The 24,471-nt window shown below is 42.0% G+C and overlaps 1 protein-coding gene across 9 annotated transcripts in view; it reads left to right on the forward strand.

The window, feature by feature from the left end:
- Positions 1-24,471, forward strand: part of peak1 (pseudopodium-enriched atypical kinase 1) — a 218,879-nt gene that overhangs the window by 186,101 nt on the left and 8,307 nt on the right. For 7 of the 9 annotated variants that reach the window (XM_080216215.1, XM_080216213.1, XM_080216212.1 and 4 more), the window contains 2 exons: positions 3,834-3,908; positions 10,407-11,188. In XM_080216215.1, coding sequence (XP_080072341.1) covers positions 3,834-3,908; positions 10,407-11,188 — 857 coding nt within the window. The remainder of the gene's footprint in view (positions 1-3,833; positions 3,909-10,406; positions 11,189-24,471) is intronic. The other 2 variants (XM_080216219.1, XM_080216220.1) reach the window with 1 other exon arrangement.

Below are 24,471 nucleotides of genomic sequence, written 5' to 3' on the forward strand. Positions count from 1 at the left end.
TGGGCTTTCATTCATCGCGTTCTGGTTTAAAGAACCGCACTAAATAATCGGTATCTGACTTGCAGGCGTTGGGGGCTGTCTTTTGTTTGGGGATTACAAGCTTAAAGGAATCTGATTATTAACTGAAGAGATGTTGGAGTACAGATATAGCACATGCTTACACATTCCTTCTTCTCCCTTGAATGTTGTGAAAAACTTGTACACAATAATTCAAATGTACTTTTCGATCTATTGATTTTAAAAAAATGCTTATTTTCCAAGCTAAACAAACTATGTGGATAACGTGAGCATACTAAAAATCTTTACCAAATTTAATCATTGTCCTGTGCTATTCAGTGAGGTCTATGGGAATCTGTAAGCATGAGTCTCTCCATGAGTGACTCCTGCATATTACAGTGTGAAAGACTTTTTTCTGATCAGCTGAGTATCTGACACAAGCAAAGCTTGTGCTCAAAAATCTCCGAACCCAGCTGTTGAGAAAAACCATACAAATGGAATTCCTACTTCCCTGATGAAATGCACACACCTTTCCCCTTAGAGGAGAACCTGTCTTACCCAACTTCTAGAGTTTAGGCAGAAACTGGCAAGAGCAAAAATTTAAGAAACCCGTGTTTACTGAGTTTTATTAAGTTAAGAGAGCGGCACAGTGGTACAGTGGTTATCACTGCTGTCTCACAGCACGAGGGACCCAGGTTCAATTCCGGCCTCAGGTCTCTGTGGGGTTTGCATGTTCTCCCATGGGTTTCCTCCCATAGTCAGGTTGATTGGCCGTGCTAGTGTCAAGGGGATTAGTGGGGAAAGGGGATAGGGATTGGGTGGGATTGTTGTTGGTGCAGGCTCCATGGGCTGAATAGCCTCCTTTTGCAGTATAGGGATTCTATGATTCTAATATTGCACAGAGCGTCGGTGAGAGTCCCACTGCTATGCCAGTTAGGGCAATCCAACCTGTTGGACTGTTCAGGAATTTTACCAGCCAAATGAGAGAAATATTAGCTCATGATGATGGGTTTAGCCCTTCTAAACTCTGCATGACTGATTAGTAATCATCAGCTGTACCCTGTGGACCTATCTGGCTTAGGTACTCAATTGTCGTGTCAACCACAGAGATGCAAATCTCTTCCACTCTTCCATTGTAAGGCATGTCATTTTGGAATTAACTTGACACCAAAGAAATACCATTTGTTTTCTGCTCCATCCTTCCCAAAGTGGGTAGTTATTAGTTAAAATTAACAAGTCTTAAGCTTCCAAACAAGATCTCACTTACAGTTGTGGAATAGTTTGCCTATAACCTTAATTTCTTGTCGTACTAACTCACCAAACTCAAAATAGCCATTACCCATTGGAATGTTGATATTTGGACTTCAGATAAATGGCAACTGTCCAGCAAGCTTAGTGCAAGTGTGCTGTCAGTGACAGATGGCAGTAAGATGCATTGAGACTCTTGTGGCATCAAAACCATATTGTAGGTGTGTGATAGAATGATTAAAAGGCCCAGTTTTAATCTAATTGCTATCTTGATTAAAAGTGCAATTGCAGTTTATGAAATTATGTTCAACTTTGCCCCAGTTTTCTTTTGACGTACATGGGTTTCCCATCAGCCAAAGCATGGAATTTAAAATCTTGTTTGCCTTCAAACCCCTTTACAGCCTAACTCTTTCTAGCTTCATAACTTTTTTTGGGTGATATGATGGCACAGTGGTTAGCATGCTGCCTCATCGCCAGGGACCTGGGTTTGATTCTTGGCTTGGATCACTCACTCTGTGTGGAGTCCACACACTCTCCACATGTCTGTATGGGTTTCCTCGGGTGCTCAGGTTTCCTCCCACAGTCCGAAAGACATATGGGTTAGGTGCATTGGCCATGCTAAATTCTCCTTCAGTGTACCCAAACAGGTGCTGCAGTGTGGCAGCTAGGGGATTTTCACAGTAACTGCATTGCAGTGTTAATGTAAGCCTACTTGTGACATTAATAATAAACTTTTCCTCGAGCTTTATACTTTCCCTTGCACCCTTCAATCCTTAACTAGGGTCGTTTATGTATCTCACTGACCTTTGACCCAAGGTCAGAGTGACTATAAAAGGAGTACTGTCGAACTGCTTCTCAAAACCTTTCCTTACCTCCTCTTCTCTTCCTACCTAGGAGAAGCTTGCTCAATTCAATACCTCAGCCAAGTTTTTGGTCATGCTTCCTAACACTGTCACCCAATTTATTGTTCAGTGACAGTTTCTTTACCCATTTAGTTTTCTTTGATCTTTTTGTACATCATGGGATGTCTTTGGGGCACAGTGGTTAGCACTGCTGCCTCACAGCGCCAGGGTCCTGGCTTCAATTCCCAGCTTGGGTCACTGTCTGTGCAGAGTTTGCGCATTCTTCCCGTTCTGCAAGGGTTTCCTCCCACAGTTCAAAGATGTGCGGGTTAGGTTCATTGGCCATGCTAAATTGCCCCTTGGTGTCAGGGAGGTTAGCTAGGGGTTATGGGGAAAGGGCTTGGGTGGGATTGTGGTCACTGCAGGGATTCTATGTTAAACATGCAACGTAATTGCAAATTGTTGCTGTTGATTAATTTTTATTTTCAGCTGTGGGAATTGCATTTTGTAACGGAAAAGTTACCTCACAAAAAACACCTTTACCTGTTGATTTCTACTGATTCTGCCAATCATAATGCCTGTTTTAAAAATGGCCACTCAGTCATCTCTATATCCCAGCTGACGACATCATCTTCAAAATGCTAAACTGAGTTGAAAAATCTTGGAGTACTTTTACACAAAACCTGATTCCTTTTGCAAGTGACAAGGATGCTGGAAGCGATCGCGATAGATCAGTGGGTAACTGCATTATTTACCGTGGACTAAAGCGAGAAAAGGCAGAAAGAATCCAACTGGATTCTTTTGCCATTCCCGACTACCCCCATTGATTGCCACACTGTACCTCACATGATTGGTAAAGCAGCTTCTTATTCATGTTGATACTGCTCCTGTGACGCACATTTCCGACCAACTAAACATCAATAGTGTGTCCATCATAGCATAAGTAGAATGGAGATGGTGTATTTATATAGTGAATCACATACTAGGCGGTGTCCAGAATGCAGTTGTCTTCGCTGAGATTTACCGTGCAGAAGCCAGCATTTTTGCTGACTCTTCTGGAGCAAAAAAAAATCACACGAGGTGATGCAAATGCTGAGCCACCGAAGGAACTTTCCAGAAGGTAAGCCATCAGGCGTTAGTCTATCTATGTGTGGATCATTCCAGAATAATAACATCTCATTACAATCATTCCTGTGCATGGAATTCATTCCACAGCAATAGCTGGTTATAAACATTCCTAGAATATATTCCACAACAATCCTGAGATTTTAAAAAAGTTCACATTGGCAAATCATTATTTTCTCTGCTTAGTGGATGGTTCCTACAATTACATCTACCAAGTTTTTATTTTCAATTGGGAATTTTTGTCAAAAATTTGTCTTTAGTAATACACTATGTGACCAAAAGCTGATGCACGATGATTAAGTTGCACATTGCCCCATCAGAACCTTTTTCTGATTGTCTCCCTGAACCTTTTTCAAATTATTGCGCCATAAATATTCATCCTTTGGTTATTGCCCAGGTCATGATTTAAAAATAAAGGCATTTCTTGTGAGGCATTGATGCAGAAAGCAGCAGCGTTGAGTGGTAAGATTAACCGTGCGATCATTTATATATCAGTTACTAACTTTTTGTTGAGGGTCTCACTATTCCAATCTTGCTCTCCACCTCTCTGTCTTTTTTCTTTTTTTTATTCTCTCTCCTGTATTTTTCTGCCTTTCTATATGTCTGTAATCCTGGCTCCAGCAAAATTTCAGAGCCGGAGGGCTGTCGATGGAGGCTCAGAGACATATGGAACCACACCTCTGCTGAGGGCCACAGGTGAGGAGGAATGGTGGGCGGTGGGGGGAGGTTGTAAATGGCCCTGGCTACTTTCCGAGTACATTTAATCTGCATAGTGCTTTTCTATCCTCTAAAGCAAGGATGGGAATATCAAAAGGAAATGCATGCTTGTCTTTGGCTGCATAATTGCTAGAATCTGGAAACATGGATGCAGTATCATTCCTGAAAGAGTACATGCATGAAGAGAATAATAACTTGAAGTGGAAATCAATATTTTGTGCCATGGATCAGAAATCGCTATTATAGTTTTTTTCTCACTAAAATGAACTTCATTATCCATAGGAATGGTACAGCAAACTGACTGTAGAATAGACATAGGCACATGATCAGAAAACTCTGCATTCTATTTGGCTAATTCCAAATCGACTACAGTACCTATCAATTGACAATTCTCTCACATAATCTATCCAATCCCCCTTTAAATGTTTCCCCATATTTGCCTCCACCCCTTCCTCGAGCTAGCCTTTCCCAATGTTTCTATCTTCTCCATTGAGCAGTCTGAACTGTCAGTACTTCCTTTTCTGAATTATAAACCTGGTTCTAGAATCTCTGGCAACTGCAAACAGATTATTAGGTTCATTTATTGATCCCTTTAAGAATTTCGGATATTTGGAATACCTCCCCCCAGCCAACTTTTTTCTAGAGTAAGTGAAACCAAGTTCTTCAGCTTTTCTGCTTGGCTTAGCTGTCCCGAGTGAAGTGTAGCTGGGTGGCACAGTGGTTAGCACCGCTGTCTCACAACGCCAGGGATCGGATTTGATTCCCGGCTTGGGTCACTGTCTGTGTGGAGTCTGCATGTTATCCCCAGGTTTATATAGGTTTCCTCCGGGTGCTCTGGTTTCCTCCCACAGTCCAAAGATGTGCGGTTAGGTGTACTGGTTATGCTAAATTGCCCCTTAGTGCCAGGGGTACTAGCTAGCATAAATGCATGGGGTTTTGGAGATAGGGCCTGGGTGAGATTGTGGTCAGTGCAGACTTGATGCGCCAAATTGCCATCCTTCTTCACTGTAGGATTCTATGATTCACATTAAGCTGCCTTGTGAAATCTGTGTTCTACTTTCGTATCTCAGCTTCCCAATCCACCTTCTTCCTTATAATCAATCCCATCTGATTAGTAAATTAGGGCCATATCCAATATTACCTTCCTTGTTTTGGGTTCTCCCATTAACTGTTTAAATATTTCAATAACCTCCATATATAGCCCTGGTTCACTCTTTGTTTTAAATTTCCAGCATCCGCAGTATTTTGCTTTTGTTTAAATCAAAATCCCTCATGAGTACAAATAAGTACTCAGCACTAGTCTCTTGTGAGTTGCCGTAACAGTACATCTGTTTCCACTTTTTAATTTTGTGGTGGTCTGTGACTTATTCTTATGGCCCACATTTTTCCTTTATTGTCATTTAGATCCATCCAAAGACATTGTGTCATTTCCCATTTCCTTCCACTCAGCAACATGTATATTGTTTTTTTTTCAAAGAACAACACAGCACGGGAAACAGGCCCTTCGGCCCAACGAGCCCGCGCCGCCGTCCTACTATCTCAGTGTCCTATTCATGATTTTAGTCTACGCCTAACGTGCGAGGATCAGGGAGGTCCAATTTAGGGACAATTTTAGTACCCAATCAATCAGCCTAAAAGCACATCTTTGGGGGATGTGGGAGGAAACCGGAGCACCCGGAGGAAACCCACGCAACCACGGGGAGAACGTGCAAACTCCCACAGACACAGGCCCAAATCCATGTGTCCGCACAGCAACAGAGATAGTCTCTGAGCTGTCATGTTGCCCTCGAGATGGTCCAGTTTAAGCACACTAACGACATGAAGCAATAGGCAACTCCCGAAGCAACATCCAAGAGCAGCCCACTACAACCTGCCGCCTGCATGCCCCATGCTGGACTTAAATGCCTGTGGAGACAAAAAAATTCATTATTAAACAGGCAAAGACTAACATTCCTGAGGCAAAACGTATTCCCAAGCCTACAATGTTCAGTAAGGCCTACTATATCCCCCTATATGTAGCCCGCTCATATGGCTGTCTAAGTGACTCTTAAACAACCCTAGCGTGCCTGCTTCCACCACCTTACTCGGCAGTGCATTCCACACCCCCACTACCCTTTGCGTGAAAAACTGCCCTCTAATATTTGTCTTATACCTAGCCCCCCTCACCCTAAGCCCGTGACCCCTCGTTCTATCCATTTCTTGTAGCGGAAAAAGCTTACCACCATTTACTCTATCTATCCCCTTCATAATCTTATAAACCTCTATTAGATCCCCCCTCAGCCGACGTCTCTCAAGGGAAAACAGCCCAAGTTCATCCAATCTTTCCTCGTAAGACAGCCCTTCCATACCAGGCAACATCCTGGTAAATCTCCTCTGCACTCTCTCCAGGATCTCTACATCCTTCCGGTAGTACGGCGACCAGAACTGGACGCAGTACTCCAAGTGAGGCCTAACCAACGTTCTATACAACTGCAACATCAGACTCCTACTCTTATATTCTATACCTCTTCCTATGAAGGCTAACATACCATACGCTTTCCTCATCACATTCTGCACCTGTACCGACACCTTCAGGGACTTATGCACTTGCACCCCCAGGTCTCTCTGCATATCTATACTCCGGATAGTTCTACCTTTTATCGTATAACTCCCCTCCACATTATTCCGGCCAAAGTGCATCACCTCGCATTTCTCCGGATTAAATTCCATTTGCCATCTATCTGCCCAATCTACCAGCCTGTCTATGTCCTGTTGCATTGCCAGGCACTGCTCCTCAGTACCCGCCAATCCAACCATCTTGGTGTCATCAGCAAATTTGCTGATCACACCACCTACCCCCTCTTCCAAGTCATTAATATATACCACAAATAGAAGAGGTCCAAGTACCGAGCCCTGCGGCACACCACTGGTGACAGGCCTCCAATTGGAAAAGGAGCCTTCCACTACTACTCGCTGTCTCCTCCTCCCAAGCCAGTTCTCCACCCATCTACATACCTGGCCTTGTATCCCATGAGCCTTCACCTTTTCTATCAGCCTACCATGAGGGACCTTGTCAAACGCCTTACTGAAATCCATATAGACGACATCAACGGCTTGTCCTTCGTCAACCGTTTTTGTCACCTCTTCAAAAAATTCCACTAGATTCGTAAGGCATGACCTCCCTTTTTGATTAAACAGTGCTACTCCACCTTTTTCGTTTCTTCCCTATCCTTCCTGATGTCCATAGGTCCTGCAGGTTTCTTCTCCATGTTCTTAGTCAATCCCTATTCACTGTCATTTCCAACTCACCTTATTTTATTTCTTCTGCCCCTAACGTGCATTCCAATATCTCATTGCTGTCTGTACTGTATTCACATGACTGCTGTCTAAGGATTGGCCTCACACAATTAACCTTTCCCTGATTCCTTGGTTCATTGAATGAGTGAAGAAGACTATGGCTCCTCATTGAAGGTCAATGCCTTCTCAGTATTAAAGCTTCAGAAATTGGCCAGTGGGTTAAGAATTTGAAACCTCCCTTTCCCCGCCATCTGTTGAGCAGCTCGTTGGGATTCCTAATCTGCATTTGTCTAATAAATCTAGCATTGGAGTAATCCTGAAGTTTGGGCAGAAGCTAATTGGTTGAGCTTGATGTAGCTCAACCATGGGAATGATTACAGTGGGTGTGGTTCAGAAGTGGTTTTTGTATCCTGACGGCATTTCGTGGAATTATTGACTCAAGTACCAATTAAATGTTTCAAGGTTTTCTGAAATTAGTTGTTGGATTAGTAACCAAACACAATAACAATGTTTTTCACACCCCCCATTACAACTGTTTGTCATGATCAGTCAGTGTTTAATGAGAGCAATGTCTTTGAGTCTCCAACCTGAGAGAAATCCACATGTTTCAGAGAATACCTCTCTTCCAGAGGAACATACCCCACTTGCCTTTTCCAGAGAGCTTATTGTTGGCAGGGCTAAGGAATAGACAATCTTTAAATTTGTGCAGGGGTCTAATGCTGTTGCTTAACTAGCTAAAAGGAAATATTACCTGTTTGGATCACTGTAAACATTTCTCTGCTCACTGAAGCATTGTCTCATAGATTCATCTGGGACTGAGGTGGAAGAGTGAGTTCTCAGTGACAGCTTATAGGTTGCATTAATGAGGCAGACGAGCTGATCAACTTTCCATCCTCTGTAGTTCTGCCTGTTTCAGAAGTAGATTATCGAATTTGCCACAGAAGGAGATGAACTTTCCCAGAGTTGAGGCGACTTTGCAGTCTATTCAGTTTTCACCATTATCAGTGATGGATATATAAAGACTATCCAAAATATTTAGATATATGCTTTTTCCTGGTCAGAGGTCCTCTGATTTCTGAAGAATTTTGGTTAAGAACTCTTGGGTGGTACGGTGGCACAGTGGTTAGCATTGTTGCCTCACAACGCCAGGGACCTGGGTTCAATTCCAGCCGTGGGTCACTGTACGTGTGGAGTTTGCACCTTCTCCCCCTGTCTGTGTGGGTTTCCTCTGGATGCTCCGGTTTCCTTTCAAAGTCCAAAGATGTGTGGATTAGATGCATTGGCCAATCTAAATTGCCCCTTAGTGTCCCAGGGTGTGTAGGTTAGAGGATTTAGTGGGGTAAATTTGTGGGGTTACATGAGTAGGGCCTATGTGGGATTGTTGTCGGTGAAGATTCGTTGGGCGGAATGGCCTTCTGCACTGTAGGGATTCTGTGAACACAAATTTCAACTGAAATTGTCCTAGGGATAGAATTGCTGTCCCACAGTTGAAAATAGTTTGTCTTGGGGCTGTTCAATGTTTGGCTGTAGTGATATGTACTGTGGTTACATTATGGTTTTTGCAGCATGGAAAATATTTGTTGCGTTTGTGTGCTGGTCACATATAATGGTCTAATTGCAAACTGTAAGAGCAGTGTTTATATTAATACAGACTGGATCAGGTAAGAACTTCAAAGTGTCAGTAGAAATGTTGAAGTTGAAACTGCTAGTCTTTACTGGACAATGGTTACTGGAATAGAGGAACGTTGGGTACTCATTCTACAAGAGAATGAAACATCACTTCAGAACCACATTCTCTACAATAAAAATCATTTGGCATTTAAATACAGTCGCATTAAGTGTCAGCAGTGTGAACCTTATATGCAGATATCTATTTCTTACATGTAGTTTTTCAAAAAAATCTTATGAAAATTATTTTATTTGGTGATTTTCTTGAAGCACTTCCAGTTTTTCTGGAAGCTTCAGCCTTTAGTTTGCCCAGAGCTTTTGCGTTTTTGAGTATATCTATTATTTTTGTTTTCATAGACCCTTTTTAAACCTTCAACCCTTCTCTATCTCTCCATCTTCAATTCACTGTTACTGAAAACATTTTTTACCATCCCTTCATAGCCATGCCTGCTTCGTACCTGATGTTATCATTTAAAACATGAACATTGGTTCAAGAAGGTGGAGTAGGCCATTCAGGCCTTCAAACCTGCTGTCCCATTTAATAAGATCATGTCTAATCTGATGGTAACCTCAGTTCTGCATCCTGCCTACCTCCGATAACCTATCACCCTGTTGCTTACCAATAAAGATTCTGCTTCCACCATCTTTTCAGGAAGAGTGTTCCAAAGACTTGGGACCCTCAGAGAAAATATTTTGCCTCATCTCTGTTTTAAATGGATGACCACTTTTAAAGTGGCCCCTAGCGGAAACATTCTCTCCACATCCATCTGTCAGTACCCCACAGGATCTTATATGTTTCAATCAAGTTACCTCTTACTCTTCTAAACCCCCAATGTATACAAGCTTAGCCTGCCCAACCTTTTCTCATAATACCCATTCCAGGTATTAAATCACTGTCAATACAAACCTTACCCTTTTATTGGCTCCACAATTGTTTCTACTCCATGGCTAGTTGTACTAAAATAGTCTTAAATCCTAGGATCACAACTGTAACTAAAACTGCTTCTTACAGCCTTCATCTCTGGAACCAATCTTACTGCATCTTTGATACATGCATGCTATAAAATAAATGTACACGCCATATTGCACAGAAGATTGCTATTGCATGCAAACCACTCAAAGAAAAAGTGGAGGGGGGAAAAGATCAAAATAAGCCTCGATGAAATTAAAGTCAGTAGATGATGTGTCTAACAGCAATATATAATTTACTTGGATAAAGATCTTCATTAAGTACTGCCACTTGGTGCTAATTTATGGATCAGTGAGACGGTGTTTGAAGTGTAAAGGTTTTTATACACTTGTAACAGGGTAATGAACTATGACTGAACTGTGTCTCCAGTGCACTACAATTACGTTCCTTGTGCTTTGCTGCTCATTTGTAATAATACTAAACATTAAAAATCGATCTATGCTATGTAAAAGTTTGAAGCTAGCGTTCAGAAGGCATGTTCAATCTAAAGTGTGTTTTTATATGTGCGCATATATTGTCTCTCTCTACTGTGATTCTAATTTTTTTTGTGTGTGATTGCATAGGACAATCAAGGGCCAACATGATACCACTGAAGCAGCCTAGACAAGTGAAAGGAGCTTCAGATGATGCCATTGCATTTGTGGGATCTGGAGAACAGGAAACCATGTCCGAGAGTCAGCCAACACCACCACCTCTCCCAAAGAAGACCATAATCCGAGCAAACACTGATCCCACTTCGAAGGACTATTCCAACAAATTGATTGAAGTTAGAAACTCTGGGCACAATGTAAATTTGGCAAATCCACTGTATGATGTTGAGTATCCTGGCGATACAAACTGGGATGCTTCAAGTGCTTGTTCCTCACTGAGTTCAGATGCCAGACTATGTGACATTGAGTCAGGCGACTCTCTGGAAAGAGCAGTGGGTAAGTCCATAACAAAGCCCAGAGCATCGTCAGCAGTCAACAGTACTTGCAGCCTCACCATGGGCAGCAGCAAGGAAAGGTGCTCAAATAGCTTGGATTCACTCTCCGAGAAGAATCGATTCCCTCAGAGAGCTGGTAAAAACGTACAAAAGCCACAAAGGCATGCACTGTATAAAGGGATTGAGAACAAAGAGGAGGTGATAATGAAGATTCGAAATCTCCATACCGACTCGCTGCGGAAACTGGCAGCCAAATGTGAGGACAAGTTTATGGAGGGCCAAAAGAACCAGCTTCGCTTTGGATTGGACAACTGGTCAGACTTCAGACTGACAAGTGATAAACCTTGCTGTGAGGCAGGTGATGCGGTTTACTACACTGCATCCTACGCCAAGGACCTCCATAATCAATATGCAATCAAGGCAAGTTGTGTGAATAATCCTCTTCTTTCTTTACTTTATGATACCAAAGCCTAGACCTCAAAAACAGCAAATTTGTAGCTTTCACAGAACTTGACAGAATTCTGGAGTGATTGAGTAATGTTCGGGAGAAAGGAATTGACAGTTTAGGTTCAGGTGAGGAAAGAGGCTTATGTGAAGCATAAACTCTGGCATGGGCACACTGGGTGTCCATCCTGTCCTCTGCTGCTATTTCAATGTACAATGTCACATGTAAATAATCACCACCAAGAACTCTCCCAAAGGAAGTTTTTACTCTCATCTGCTGTTTAATCATAGCTACTCCATTTTATTTCCTACTTCTCCCAAGAGTGCAAGTGCTTCTATACAAAAGTGACAACTATTAGATGAGATCAAACAAAAAACTATCAAACTAGATTCAAAATTTCAAAGGAGTATGTAGTCAGCAGACTTTTTACTTGTTCAACCTCCGGAAGTGTTTATGACAAGTTAAAAAATTTGTCCATTTATTCTTTCTCCTTACACTTAAATTTTGTCAGTACGATGAGTAATCTGGATGTGATAGCAAGTCAATATATTCTACCATTCTGGGAAAGTATGGTGTCTCTGCCAGCAAAGGTCCATTCTGGTTTTGTTACATAGAGAATGTGGACAGTTTTAGTGTATATGGGGTTTAGGAACTACAGTGTCACGTATGGTTTGGATTTTCCGAACCACCCCTTGTATCTATGCAATTAATGACATCTAAGCCTTACTATTCAACAGACCAGCTCCAGGGATAAGAGTTTGATGTCTCACTTTGGGAATGTGCTCACTTAAGCTTCCAACCTCCATGTTTTAAAGGGAGTTTTCTTTCCCCCTGCCTCATTTGATATCGTGAGAAATCACATGCGTTTTGAATTACTTAAAATAAGCAGTGCAGTGTCAAATTCTTTAAAGATTAGACGTAATTAATAACATATTGTTGGATAAGTGCCTTCTGAGTAAAGGAACAACGATGCAACTTTGTTTAAAAATTTAGGTTCATTAAGCTGATTGGTGTACCAAATTGACCCTACACTATTCTCCCCTGAATCTGGCTACATTAGGGGTACCATTCACATACACACGGGGCAGGGTAGGTGTAGGAAAATGCTTTGTTGAAATGGCGGCACGGGCTCGTTGGGCCGAAGGGCCTGTTTCCCGTGCTGGGTTGTTCTTTGTTCTTTGTTCTTTAAGCCTGTTAGTTGCAGAATTTGGCAGCTTACATTGGGATTTTTATCTTGGGTGGTCTTGAGTACTTATCTATAGTTTTCATTTTCTTGGATGCTTGGGCACTGCTTATTCCTAGAATATTTTGCCTAGGCCATCTTTCTCCTGTGCTCTCAGACCTGGCTTTAAAGTTAAAAGTTTATTTATTGTCATAAATAGGCTTAATTAACACTGTAATGAAGTTACTATGAAAATCCCCTAGTTGCTACACTTGTACAGTGTTCGGGTACACTGAGGGAGAATTTAACATGGCCAATGCACCTAACCAACATGTCTTCTGGACTGTAGAAACCCATGTGGACATGGGGAGAATGTGCAAACTCTGTACAGACAGTGACCCAAGACAGGAATCGAGCCCAGCTCCCTGGCACTGTGAGGCAGCAGTGCCAACCACTGTGCCACCATGCCACCCCAACTGCCATGCCCAACTTGCTGCACATCCATTCAGTTTCCTCTTGTTCTCTGCTGCGGTTGAGACTTTCAGGATAGTTGCAGTTATTTTTCATTCTTTGTGTTACAGTTTTACAGTCTGATCTTGTATTTTTAAGTTTAAAATATCCAAATTAACAAAATAATATTCTACAACAAAACACATTTTTGCTTTCTCATTGGAATGCCACCCATACCTTGCCTCATTCCTGTTTATTTCCCCCTAGTCACCACCATGTGGAAGTTCCCCTCCACGCCACTCACCATCCTGACTTGAAAATTTACCACCATTCCTCATTGTTGCTGGGTCAAGATCTTGCAACTTCTTTCCTAACAGCATTGTGGATGTACCTACACCACATGGACTGCAGTGGTTCAAGATTTGATTTGATTTGATTTATTATTGTCACATGCATTAGTATACAGTGAAAAGTATTGTTTCTTGTGCACTATACAGACAAACCATACTGTTCATGGAGAAGGAAAGGAGACAGTGCAGAATGTAGTGTTACAATCATAGTTAGGGTGTAGACAAAGATCAACTTAATGCAAAGTAGGTCCATTCAAAATTCTGATGGCAACAGGGAAAAAGCTGTTCTTGAGTCGGTTGGTAAGTGACCTCAGACTTTTGGTAACTTCTTTCTGATGTAAGAAGGTGGAAGAGAGAATGTCCAGAGTGCATGGGGTCCTTGATTATGCTGGCTGGTTTGCCGAGGCAGTGGAAAGTGTAGACTGAGTCAATGGGTGGGAGGCTGCTTTCCGTGATGGATTGGGCTACATTCATGACTTTTTGCAGTTTCTTGCAATCTTGGGTCGAGCAGGAGCTATACCAAACTGTGGTACAACCAGAAAGAATGCTTTCTATGGTGCATCTGTAAAAGTTGGTGAGAATCGTAGCTGACATGCCAAATTTCCTTAGTCTTCTGATAGAGTAGAGGCATCGGTGGGCTTTCTTAATCATAGTGTCAGCATGGAGGGACCAGGACAGGTTGTTGGTGATCTGGACACCTAAAAACTTGAAGCTCTCGACCATTTCTACTTCATCCCTGTTGATGTAGACAGAGGCACGTTCTCCTTTACATTTCCTGAAGTCGATAACTATCTCCTTTGTGTGAATGTGGCTCTCCACCACCTTCTCAAGGACAATTGGGGATAGGCAATAAATGCTGTCCTAGCAGCAGATGCCACATCCTGTAAATGAATAATAACAAAAACAATAGTTGTTTTTAATGGCAGATCACAAACTCCAGTTTGCAGTGCTTTAAATTGGCCAAACAGGAGTAAAATTATTATCAGCAATGGTTTTCCCTCAAATTCTCCTTTATTAGCAATGAAGAAAAAGTAAATTAATGGATTAGAGATTTGTCATGCTTTGAGTTTGAAAAGCCTTCAAATTACTCGGAAGGTACTTTTTTAGCTGGCAAGTATTGTAGCAGTATTTAATACCCGGTCATGGCTTCAGCGCATAGATTGGTCCGTTATGGAATGAATGATCATCTGGCTTTCCTATCCTATTGTGTCCTTCCCCAGTGATGCTTCTACACTCCAACATCCTACACTCTCTCACCATGCCCCAGACCATTCCACCCCACCAGCTCTGCTGTCTTTTGCATCCCCCACTTTCTTAGTCCCACCATTGGCAGCTGTGCCTTCAGATTCTCCAGTTCCCTATCCAAGTTTCAGGTGAACCCACCAAATATCTCCTCCTTTGGCTTGCCATCCATTTTAGCCTGGGTTGAAGCACTTTGGGAAGTTTTTCTATGTTGAAGGTGTGATATTAATGTAAACAGTTGGTGTAATGCAGCAGCAAGTCAACATATTGCAGATATCTGATTATAGGTGGGTTATAATCTGATGAACTCAGGAACACCTAGTGTCTGGATTCCAGTTTCAAAATCTTTGCAATATGATTCCTACTATAGTGTGCAGTTCAATGTGGCAATTCTTAGAAAGTCTAGGAGTCTGGCCTCTAATTCATAATCTTGCTCCTTGTATCTTTAACCTTGTTGGGAAACACCTTTGAATAATCCTAATTAGTTTGCAGTTAGCTTCAAAATCTTAGGGAGGAACTTTGTTTCCTGATTCTTTGTTGTTACGAAGAGTAATTATAGATTGGTGTTTATAAAATGCTAGGGGAAAAGTATTGCATGCTCCCTTTAAAATGTGGTGCTTTTTCTGTGCTTAGGGAAAAAAAATGCAAGTACATAGAGAGCCCAGACTGAAACATTTGTATCGAACGGCCAAGCAGCAATGTCATCAAGGCAGTAGACTTTTGAATTTTTTGAAATCAGCCAATTGATTTGAGTTAGGCACATATATACCAAGAACCTATTAAATTTAAATCTGATAGTTTTGACAACATAGGACTCATCCTATTGTGGGAAATATTGATATGTTATCACAGGTATAAAAGAAGGGGGGGGGCAATGGGACAAAAGGATAGAGCACCTGCTATAGCTCACTTAGCTCAAAGCCTCATCTAGATAGCAAAGGTACTAAAGAAGAAAGTAGACAGAATTCCACACAGAAAAATAAACACAGTGGGCCTAGAATATTCCAGAAGACACAAAACCTGGTTGTAATTTAGAGAGTAACCAAATTCTACTTTTGTTGTTAATGAGTGGGAATTGTATTTATTGGAACAGCATACCATTAGAATCTTGTTTTATTCAGTAATAGTTAATAGTTTAGTAAAGTTGTTCACTGTTGGATAAATAAATTGTTACATGTTGATTTTAGAGTGAGTGTCAAGGATTTATTTTATATTTAACCACTAGAGGTTGCTGAAGAGCAGGTCACACCACTTCTCTCACACTTTGTACAGGTTAAAGGGTGAGGTACTCCTCTTTGGGTGTTTTGGTGTTAATTCTCAGAGGGGGGATCAACCTCTGTTTTATAACAAAATGGACAAAGTTAATTAACAGTGACAGTACTTACCTAACTGAGCTTCCTGGACCTGGAGCTTAGTACGATATTGCATGGTAATGTTGCAAACTTTAAGTCAGCAGTGATCTATCATCTTCTTTGCAGTTGATTGCCTTCTCTGTTGAAATTGCTAGTACAAGGTTCTGATTGGGGTGGCACGGTGGCTCAGTGGTTAGCACAGCGCCAAGGATCCAGGTTCAGTTCTAGCCTTGGGGACTGCGTGGGTTTCTTCCAGGTGCTCCGGTTTTTTTCTACGCTCCAAAGATGTGCAGGTTAGGTGGATTGACCGTACTAAATTGCCCCTTAGTGTCAGGGGGATTAGCAGGGTAAATATGTGGGGTTACGGGAATAAGGCCTGAGTGAGATTGTTGCCAGTAAAGGCTTGATGGACTGAATAGCTTCCTCTTGCACTGTAGTGATTCTATAGTTGAGAACAAGAAAGGAGGAAAATGAGTTAAGTCGGTTCAATCTACCAGCAGGGTTTTTTCCCCTTCCCAGATCCAAATGTCACAACCCCCTGCGATCAACCTAGTTCCTTGAGCTATGTTTATTGTAATTTTCCATCAATTGATGACTTTTGAGTGTCAGCTTTTTAAAAATTTACTTCATCTATTTAAACTCTTGCTCATTGGTCTGGTGGCACAGTGGTTAGCACTGCTGTCTCCCAGTGCCAGAGACCCAGGTTCAATTCCTGGCTTGGGTGATTGTGCAGACTTTGCACATTCTCCCCATGTCTGTGTGGGTTTCTCCAGGTGCTCTGGTTTCCTCCCATGGTACGGCTGCATTGGCCATGCTAAATTCTCCATCAGTGTACCCGAACAGGCGCCGGACTAGGGGATTTTCACAGTAACTTCACTGCAGTGTGAAATAAACTTTAAAATATATTTTTGCACTGAAGTCCTCCTTTATCAGGCAAATCCCTTTTTTATGTTCTGAAACTCCACACACTTCGAAACTCAGTAAAGTGAGATTTTCTTTGTTCCTGTTCTCTGCCTCCTTGGCTTGAAAATTGCTGTAAGCAATTTTATTGTGAGAATGTTTGATATGTTCATATCCAAGTCATCTCACCACTGTTTTAATACAAACGAGAACAGGTTATCTTTAAACCAGTTTATGGCTCCATTAAAAACAATTTGACATGTTTTGGCATGTAAAACATTTTGCTTGTGGTCTGATGATAATGAACTAAGGTGAAATAAGCGATCCAATTATAAAAATCGATTCTTTGTTGGCAGTGTGTATCTAAAAGTTAGCAACCCATATAAATGGTTTAGTTTGGCAAGACTATAATTTTATATATTCCGTTTAATCAGTCTGTGCCTTTGGTTAGTTTCTTGGTGTTATTGTTTCAGCGCTAAAGAGTTATAGAAAGTAACACTGCGGATCTTTTATTCCAGTAGATTTATCCTGAAAGTTTAGAAGAGTGAGAGGGGATCTCATAGAAACTTAAAATTCTGACAGGGTTAGACAGGGTAGACTAAGAATATATTTTCCAATGATGGGGGAGCCCAGAACTAGGGATCATAGTTTGAGGATAAGGGGTAAACCTTTTAATACTGAGGAGAAATTTCTTCACCCAGAGAGTGGTGAATGTGTGGAATTGATGTGTAGAAAGTAGCTGAGGCCAAAATAAGACCATTAGACATAGGGGTAGAATTAGACCACTCAGTCCATCAAATCTACTCCGCTATTCAATCATGCCTGAAGTTTTTCTTATCCCCATTCTCCTGCCTTTTCTCCATAACCCCTGAACCCCTTATTAGTCAAGACCCTATCTATCCCTATAAGACAAAATGTTGTGTGATTTTGAAAAGAAATTAGATATAGCTCTTGGGGCTAAAAGGGGTCAAGGGATATGGGGGAAAGGATGATCAGCCATGATCAAAATGTATGGCGCAGCAGGCTCGAAGGACTGAGTGACCTACTTCTGCTTCTAGTTTCTATGAAATGTTAATATTATACAGTCACAACAGTCAGAATACAGAAATAATCCGTTGTATCTGTGTTTACTCCAAATATCTTATCATTCTATCTCTCCTTTGCCCTCGTCAACCTACCCAAAGGTGCTGACTTACACTGGCCTGGAATGCCTTTCCCTCAGTCATTATTTTGTATCTCATTCCAAATGACTAATCTTTCTGTAAATCCAGCCAGCGAATGTTGCCTGGTTATTTGGCATCACAGCTAGCCGAGGTGTCCCCATGCAATTACTTCCTGCAAGAATTGTTGGATCAGAAATTGTCAGTGGAAATAAAAACTGTTGGAAAGATGCAGCAGGTCTGTCAGTGTCTGTGGAGAGAGAAACAGAGTTAATGTTTTGACTTCTTTGCACAGACTATGGAAAATCCTGGTTGAGTGGGCAAGTGGATGAGTTAACAGGGGTCATTTGGGACCTTTCTCGACACTGTGCTTCTCTCAACAAAAAAAAGGCATGCTTGGGGTCTCGGTGGTGTGTACTGTAACACCTCAAAGGCCGTATCACTAACATTGATGATTTAATTTTCTGTTAATTCTTTAGCATTTTATTCAGATGGTTTGCATAGCTCATCACTGTGAGAGAAGTATTTATGGGGATGAAAATCCCAATTAGAACATACCATACTTAGAACATAGAACATAGAACACTGCAGCACAAACAGGCCCTTCGGCCCACAAGTTGCGCCGATCACATCTATACCTACCAAGCCATAACTGAAAGGGGCAGCATGGTAGCACAGTGGTTAGCACTGCTGCCTCATAGTGCCAGGGTCTCAGGTTTGATTCTTGGTTTTGGGTCACTGTCCTTGTGGTATTTGCATGTTCTCCCCATTCTGCGTGGGTTCCCTCCAGGTGCTCCAGTTTCCTCCACAGTCAAAAGATGTGTGGATTGGGTTGATTGGCCATGCTAAATTGACCCTTGCGTCAGGGGGATTAACAGGATGAATATGTGCAGATATGGGAATAGGGCCTGAATGGGATTGTGGTCGATGCAGACTCGATGGGCTGAATGGCCTCCTCTGCACTGTAGGATTCTATGATGAAATTTCCACTTTAATAAATTCCAGGTCTTTGAAGGTTATTGATTCAATCATATGTAACTTTAACACTCTTAATTCACTCCACTGTCCTGTAAAGCAGTTGGATAAAAGGAACTTTACTGCCAGCCAGGAGGTCAATCTTTCATTCCTGCCATTTCATCTTGTGACATTTTCCCCGCAGGACACTGATGGATAATAAGCACCATCATATCAGATTACTATTAGGATTTCAACTGGACTGTCTGAACTTTGAGACAACTGAGGTTGTTTGCAGTGAGTTATAAGGCACTTCATTCCTCAGAGAGCAGTTCAAACCTTTCCTCATTGAGAATTCACTCAGTTGTAATAAAGATTTATTGCCTTAGTACAGCCTTTTGTGACCAAGGATAGGTTTGAGATTGTTTTTGAATAATAAAGTTTACTTTATGTACCTAGTGCTATGTGGGACATTGCTATACTGAAATATTGCTACAGTGCATTTAAGGTAGTTTTAATGCAAAGATGCTTCATTGAATGTATTTGATAATACAGTTTTGAGGATTAAATTCCCACTTTGCTGTATTATTTACTAAATTCACATTATTTAATAAATTTACATGTTTTAGTGTTCTGAACAGAATTATCAGGAGTGAACAAAGAACAGTACAGCACAGGAACGGGCACTTTGGCCCATCTAGCCTGCAGCCATCACGCTGTCCTAACCAACAGTATTCCTCTATTCCCCCATCTGTTCATGTGTCTATCCAGTCTTAAATGTCGCTAATGTGTCTACCTCAACCTCCTCACTTGGTAGTGCATTCCAGGCCCCCACTACCCTCTGTGTAAAAAAAAACTTCCCCCACACATCTCTACTCAACCGTTGCCCCCTTATCTTATACTTCTGTCCCCTTGTAGTTGTCATTTCTGCTCTGGGAAAAAGCTTCCAACTATTCACCTTATTGATGCCTCTCATAATTTTAATATCAGGTTGCCCCCTCAGCCTTCGTCTTTCCAGGGAGAACAATCCCAGTTTATTCAATATCTCCTCATAGCTAATACCCTCCCATACCAGGCAGCATGCTGGTAAACCTTTTCTGTACTCTCTCCAAAACCTCCACGTCCTTCTGGTTAGTGTAGCGACCAGAATTGGACACAGCATTCCAAATGTGGCCTAACCAACATTTTATACAACTGTAACACAATTTGCCAACTTTTATTCTTGATGTCCCAGCCAATGAAGGCAAGCATGCCATATGCTTTCTTCACCACATTTTCCACCTGTGCTGCCACTTATAAGGATCTGTGGACATGTACTCCCAGATCTCTCCGTGTGTCTATGCTCCTGATGGTTCTGCCATTTATTTTGTAGTTTCTACCTGAATTGGATCTACCAAAATGCATCACTTTGAATTTGTCCGAATTGAATTCCATCTGCCATTTTTCCGCCCAAATTTCCAGCCTATCTATATCCTGCTGTATTCTCTGACAACCTTCATCACTATCCGCAACTCTAGCAATCATTCACAAACTTGCTAATCAGACCAGCTATGTTTTCTTCCAAGTCATTTATATATATTACAAACAACAGAGGTGCCAGCACTGATCTCTGTGGAACACCACTAGTTACAGACCTCCGTTCAGAAAAACACTCTTCCACTGCTACCCTCTGTCTTCTATGGCCAAGCCAGTTCTGAATCCATTTAACTATGACATGGATATGCCGGCATTGGACTGGGCTGGGCACAGTAAGAAGTCAAACAACATCAGATTAAAGTTCAACAGGTTTATTTGGTAGCAGGAGCTTTCGGAGCGCTGCTCCCTCATCTGGACTCACCTGATGAAGGAGCAGCGCTCCGAAAGTTCCTGCTACCAAATAGCCCTGTTGCATTTTAACTTGGTGTTGTGAGACTCCTTGCTTGTCCATCTAGCTAGTTCACCCTGATCCTGTGTGATTTAACCTTTTGCACCAGCCATGAATGGTCTTTGAGTGAATGATGCATCTTTCCAAGAAAAATACTGAGACCTGAGATGCACAGTTCAAGTCTTTCAGTATGACCTACCTTCAGTTTGAGAAAGTGGTTGGCGTGTACAGCAGATCTTCCTATCAATTATGTTCATTCCCCCCACCTCCCCTTACTGCCATCAGAACTGAGAACAACCAACAAGTTACACACTGTGAATTGAATGTGGGATCTTATCATTTTTTAACTGAGCCAATGACAGTATCTTGATGTTTCCCTAATCCTTGGTACTTATTGTTTTCTTCCGCTTTGGTTGATGTTAACTGTACCTTTTAAATAAATTTTGCCTGGACTATTTGTTATGACCCAGGCTAGAAACATCAAGGTGCTTTATGAATATAGCCTAGACTTTAAATTTTTACATTTGAATTTGGCACGACTGAGCATAAGGTGTAATTCAAGTGAAGTTTTTAGCAAAGAAAGTTTATTTAAGAATAAAGTTAAAATACGATTAAAAGAATTGGTATAACTTTTTACCAATGTCAAGATTCAAACATGATACAGTATAAACCTTAACAGCTAGCTATCTCTGTTGTTCCAACTCAAATACTCTCCCCTAAATGTACAACTCTTTGTAGACTTGGCACAAAAACATGTATACTCACATGATGCTGGATTTTGCAGCTTTTTAACATCTGCTGTGAATTAGTCCTTTGAATGTTGGATTAAATCTCTGAGGCTTCCCAGCTCTGGAAGTTCCAGAAAGCCTCTAGAGAGAGAGAGAGAGACAGACAGAGAGGCACACTGTCTTCTTCCACCAGCTTCTAAAAACAACTGAGAAAATGAAACAGAAACTTGGGGAGTTTTCTGTTGGGGGGGTGGGGGAAAACTGTCCCCAGACATATCACCCGACTTGTCAATCATCCCTAAATCATGCTCCACTCAGCAATCCCCAGCGCACCATAAAACCACGGAACGTTGCATTAGTCCAATATCAATTATCCTACCTCAGCAGCAATAAAGGACACCAGGCACAGACAACATGGTGCTGACAACTTCCAAGGCCTGTGAGTAACGTCCTGCAGAGAAACATGATTAAAATACATTTCTTAAAAGCACACTATAGTCACATGTTTCCTTGTATACCTTGTGGATTCCTAACTGTTGAAACGTTCACTCCCCTGTAAACTGCAACTCACCCAGAACTGTTCCCATATCCTATCCCGCACCATGGTTGGAACTTTACCGCCCCACCTGCCACGGGAATTGGAGCGGGCGAGGAATGGAACATGAACTTTGGGTAGGATTTTATGGTTTTGGGCATGAGCGAGGCCGTAAAATTCCACTTGGTGGCACAGTGGTTAGCACTGCTGCCTCACAGGGCCAGAGACACAGGTTCAATTCCCGGCTTAGGTCACTATCTGTGTGGAGTCTGCACGTTCTCCCTGTGTCTGCGTGGATTTCCTCCAGATGCTCAGGTTTCCACTCTCAGTCCAAAAGTGTGTAGGTTAGGTGCATTGGCCATGCTAAATTGCCCCCTAGTGTCCTGAGGTGTGTAGGTTAGAGGGATTAGTCGGGTAAATGTGTGGAGTTGTAGGAATAGGGCCTGGGGTGGGATTGTTGTCAGTGCAGACTCAATGGGCCGAATGGCTTCCTGTACTGTGGGGTGTCTATGATTCTATGATATGTCCCACACTCATCAGGCATGTTCTCACAGCACCAATTTTAAAGTTCTGTGTGTTTAAATTGCTTCACAGCCTCAGACCTCGCTATCTGTAACTTCCATCCTGTCCTACAACCCAAATTCTCTATTCCACTCATGGTGGTGTGTGTGTGTGTGTGTGTCCCCCTCCTCACCTGCCCTTACCTTTGCCCCAACATTCACAGCTGTGCCTTTAACCATTTGTGACCCCATGCTCTGGAATTTCCCTCATTTTGCTCCCTTCATCTGTCACTCCTCTTCTAAGATCCTCCTCATGACTCACATTTTCACATATATGGTTTCAGCTTCTCATGTTTGTTTTTAGTGGGCAGCCAGCCAAACAAAATATGTATCAGTGAAGCAGTTGGGGACTTTTTCTACAATAAAACCACTAAATATGTTAGGGAGGGTAACTCATCCAGGGATCCTGTTTCTGAATGGAATGCATTGTTCCTTGCTGGAAGATAGTGTGTGTGTATGTGTGTGTGTGTGTATGTGCACGCTTCCGTGTGTGTGTGTGTGTGTGTGTGTGTACGCTTCCTGGTGTGTGTGTGTCTCAGTGTGTCTCCCTGTGTGTATGTGTGTGTGTGTCTGTCTCCATCTCTCCCTGTGTGTGTAAGTGTAATTTTCCCTGTGTGTATGTCTTTGTGTGATTCCCGTGTGTGTGTGTGTCTCTCCATGTATGTGTGCCTATCTGTGTGTGTGTGTCTCGGTCTGTGTGCTGTCTTGATCTGTGTGTCTGTGGGGTGTCTTGGTCTGTATGTCTGTGTGTGTCTTGGTCTGTATGTCTGTGTGTGTCGTGGTCTGTATGTCTGTGTGTGTCGTGGTCTGTAAGTCTGTGTGTGTCTTGGTCTGTATGTCTGTGTGTGTCTCAGTCTGTGTGTCTCTGTCTGTATGTCTGTGTGTGTCTTGGTCTGTGTGTCTTTATCTGTCTGTCAAGGACCAGACCAGAAACGCCAAGATATATTACATAGTTAGGCAGATCCCAACTTTTACATTTAATTTTAACATTAGGGTGAACGTAAGGTGTTTCACTCCAGATATGATTCAAGTGACCCACTAGGAACTTTATTTAAGAACACTGTTAGAATATAACAAAAAGAATTAGCATAACTTTTGCCAATTAAAAGACTTGTACATGACAAAATATTATTCTTATCAGCTAGCTATCTCTAATGTTCCAATTCAGCAGTATCCCCACAGACATAAATCCTTTCTGTGGAACCAGTTAGCACAGAAACCAAAGATGCTTACGTGATGCTAGATTTCCAGCCTTTTGACTTCTAGACAGAGATCCAGTCAGCAGTTTGCAGAGAAGGAGATATCCTCAAAACAGCAAAGCTTCAGAGAAGTAAAGCTAGTCTCTGGCAGCTCCCAGTTGTCAGACTTCTGAGACACAAAGAGATACCTCTCTCTCTGTAGCTTCCAAAACAGCAACTTTGAGAAAGATCCACTCTTCTACAGCAGAATCTCTGAAAAATCTCCTAGCAAATTCCAGTCTCCAATGTCAGAGAGGAGACAAGAGAGACACTCCTCTCTCTCTCTCAACTCAAAAACAGCATCTAAACGTGAAGATTCTGTGTAAGCCTAGCTTCTCCCTGTCACATGACCATACCTGCCAATAATCCCCCTCAAGCCCCATTCTGTGAAATCCCACAGGAACACCAAGAATGGTATTAGTTCAGATTAAAATCAACATTCTAGCAAATAAAAGCAATTATGCTGTTGCAGTAACAATACAGGATACCAGTTGTAGACTGGCACCAATGAAATGGAAGGGCCTGCTAGAAACATCCTGCACAGAAATATGACTAAAATACATTTCTTAAAGGCACAGTGTTGTCACATCTCCCTGTGCATGAGACTCCCTTTGTGTATACGCATGCATCTCCCTTTGTGTGTGTACACGTACCTCTCCCTTCCTATGCACGCCTCTCCCTCCCTGTGCATGTGCGTGTCTTTCTCTGTGCATGTGTGAACACACACATGTCTGTCAGTTAAGCACAGAAACTACGATTTTTC

This window comes from Carcharhinus amblyrhynchos, chromosome 32, assembly GCF_965287045.1.
Source record: "Carcharhinus amblyrhynchos chromosome 32, sCarAmb.v2.hapA, whole genome shotgun sequence".
Taxonomy (NCBI): domain Eukaryota; kingdom Metazoa; phylum Chordata; class Chondrichthyes; order Carcharhiniformes; family Carcharhinidae; genus Carcharhinus; species Carcharhinus amblyrhynchos.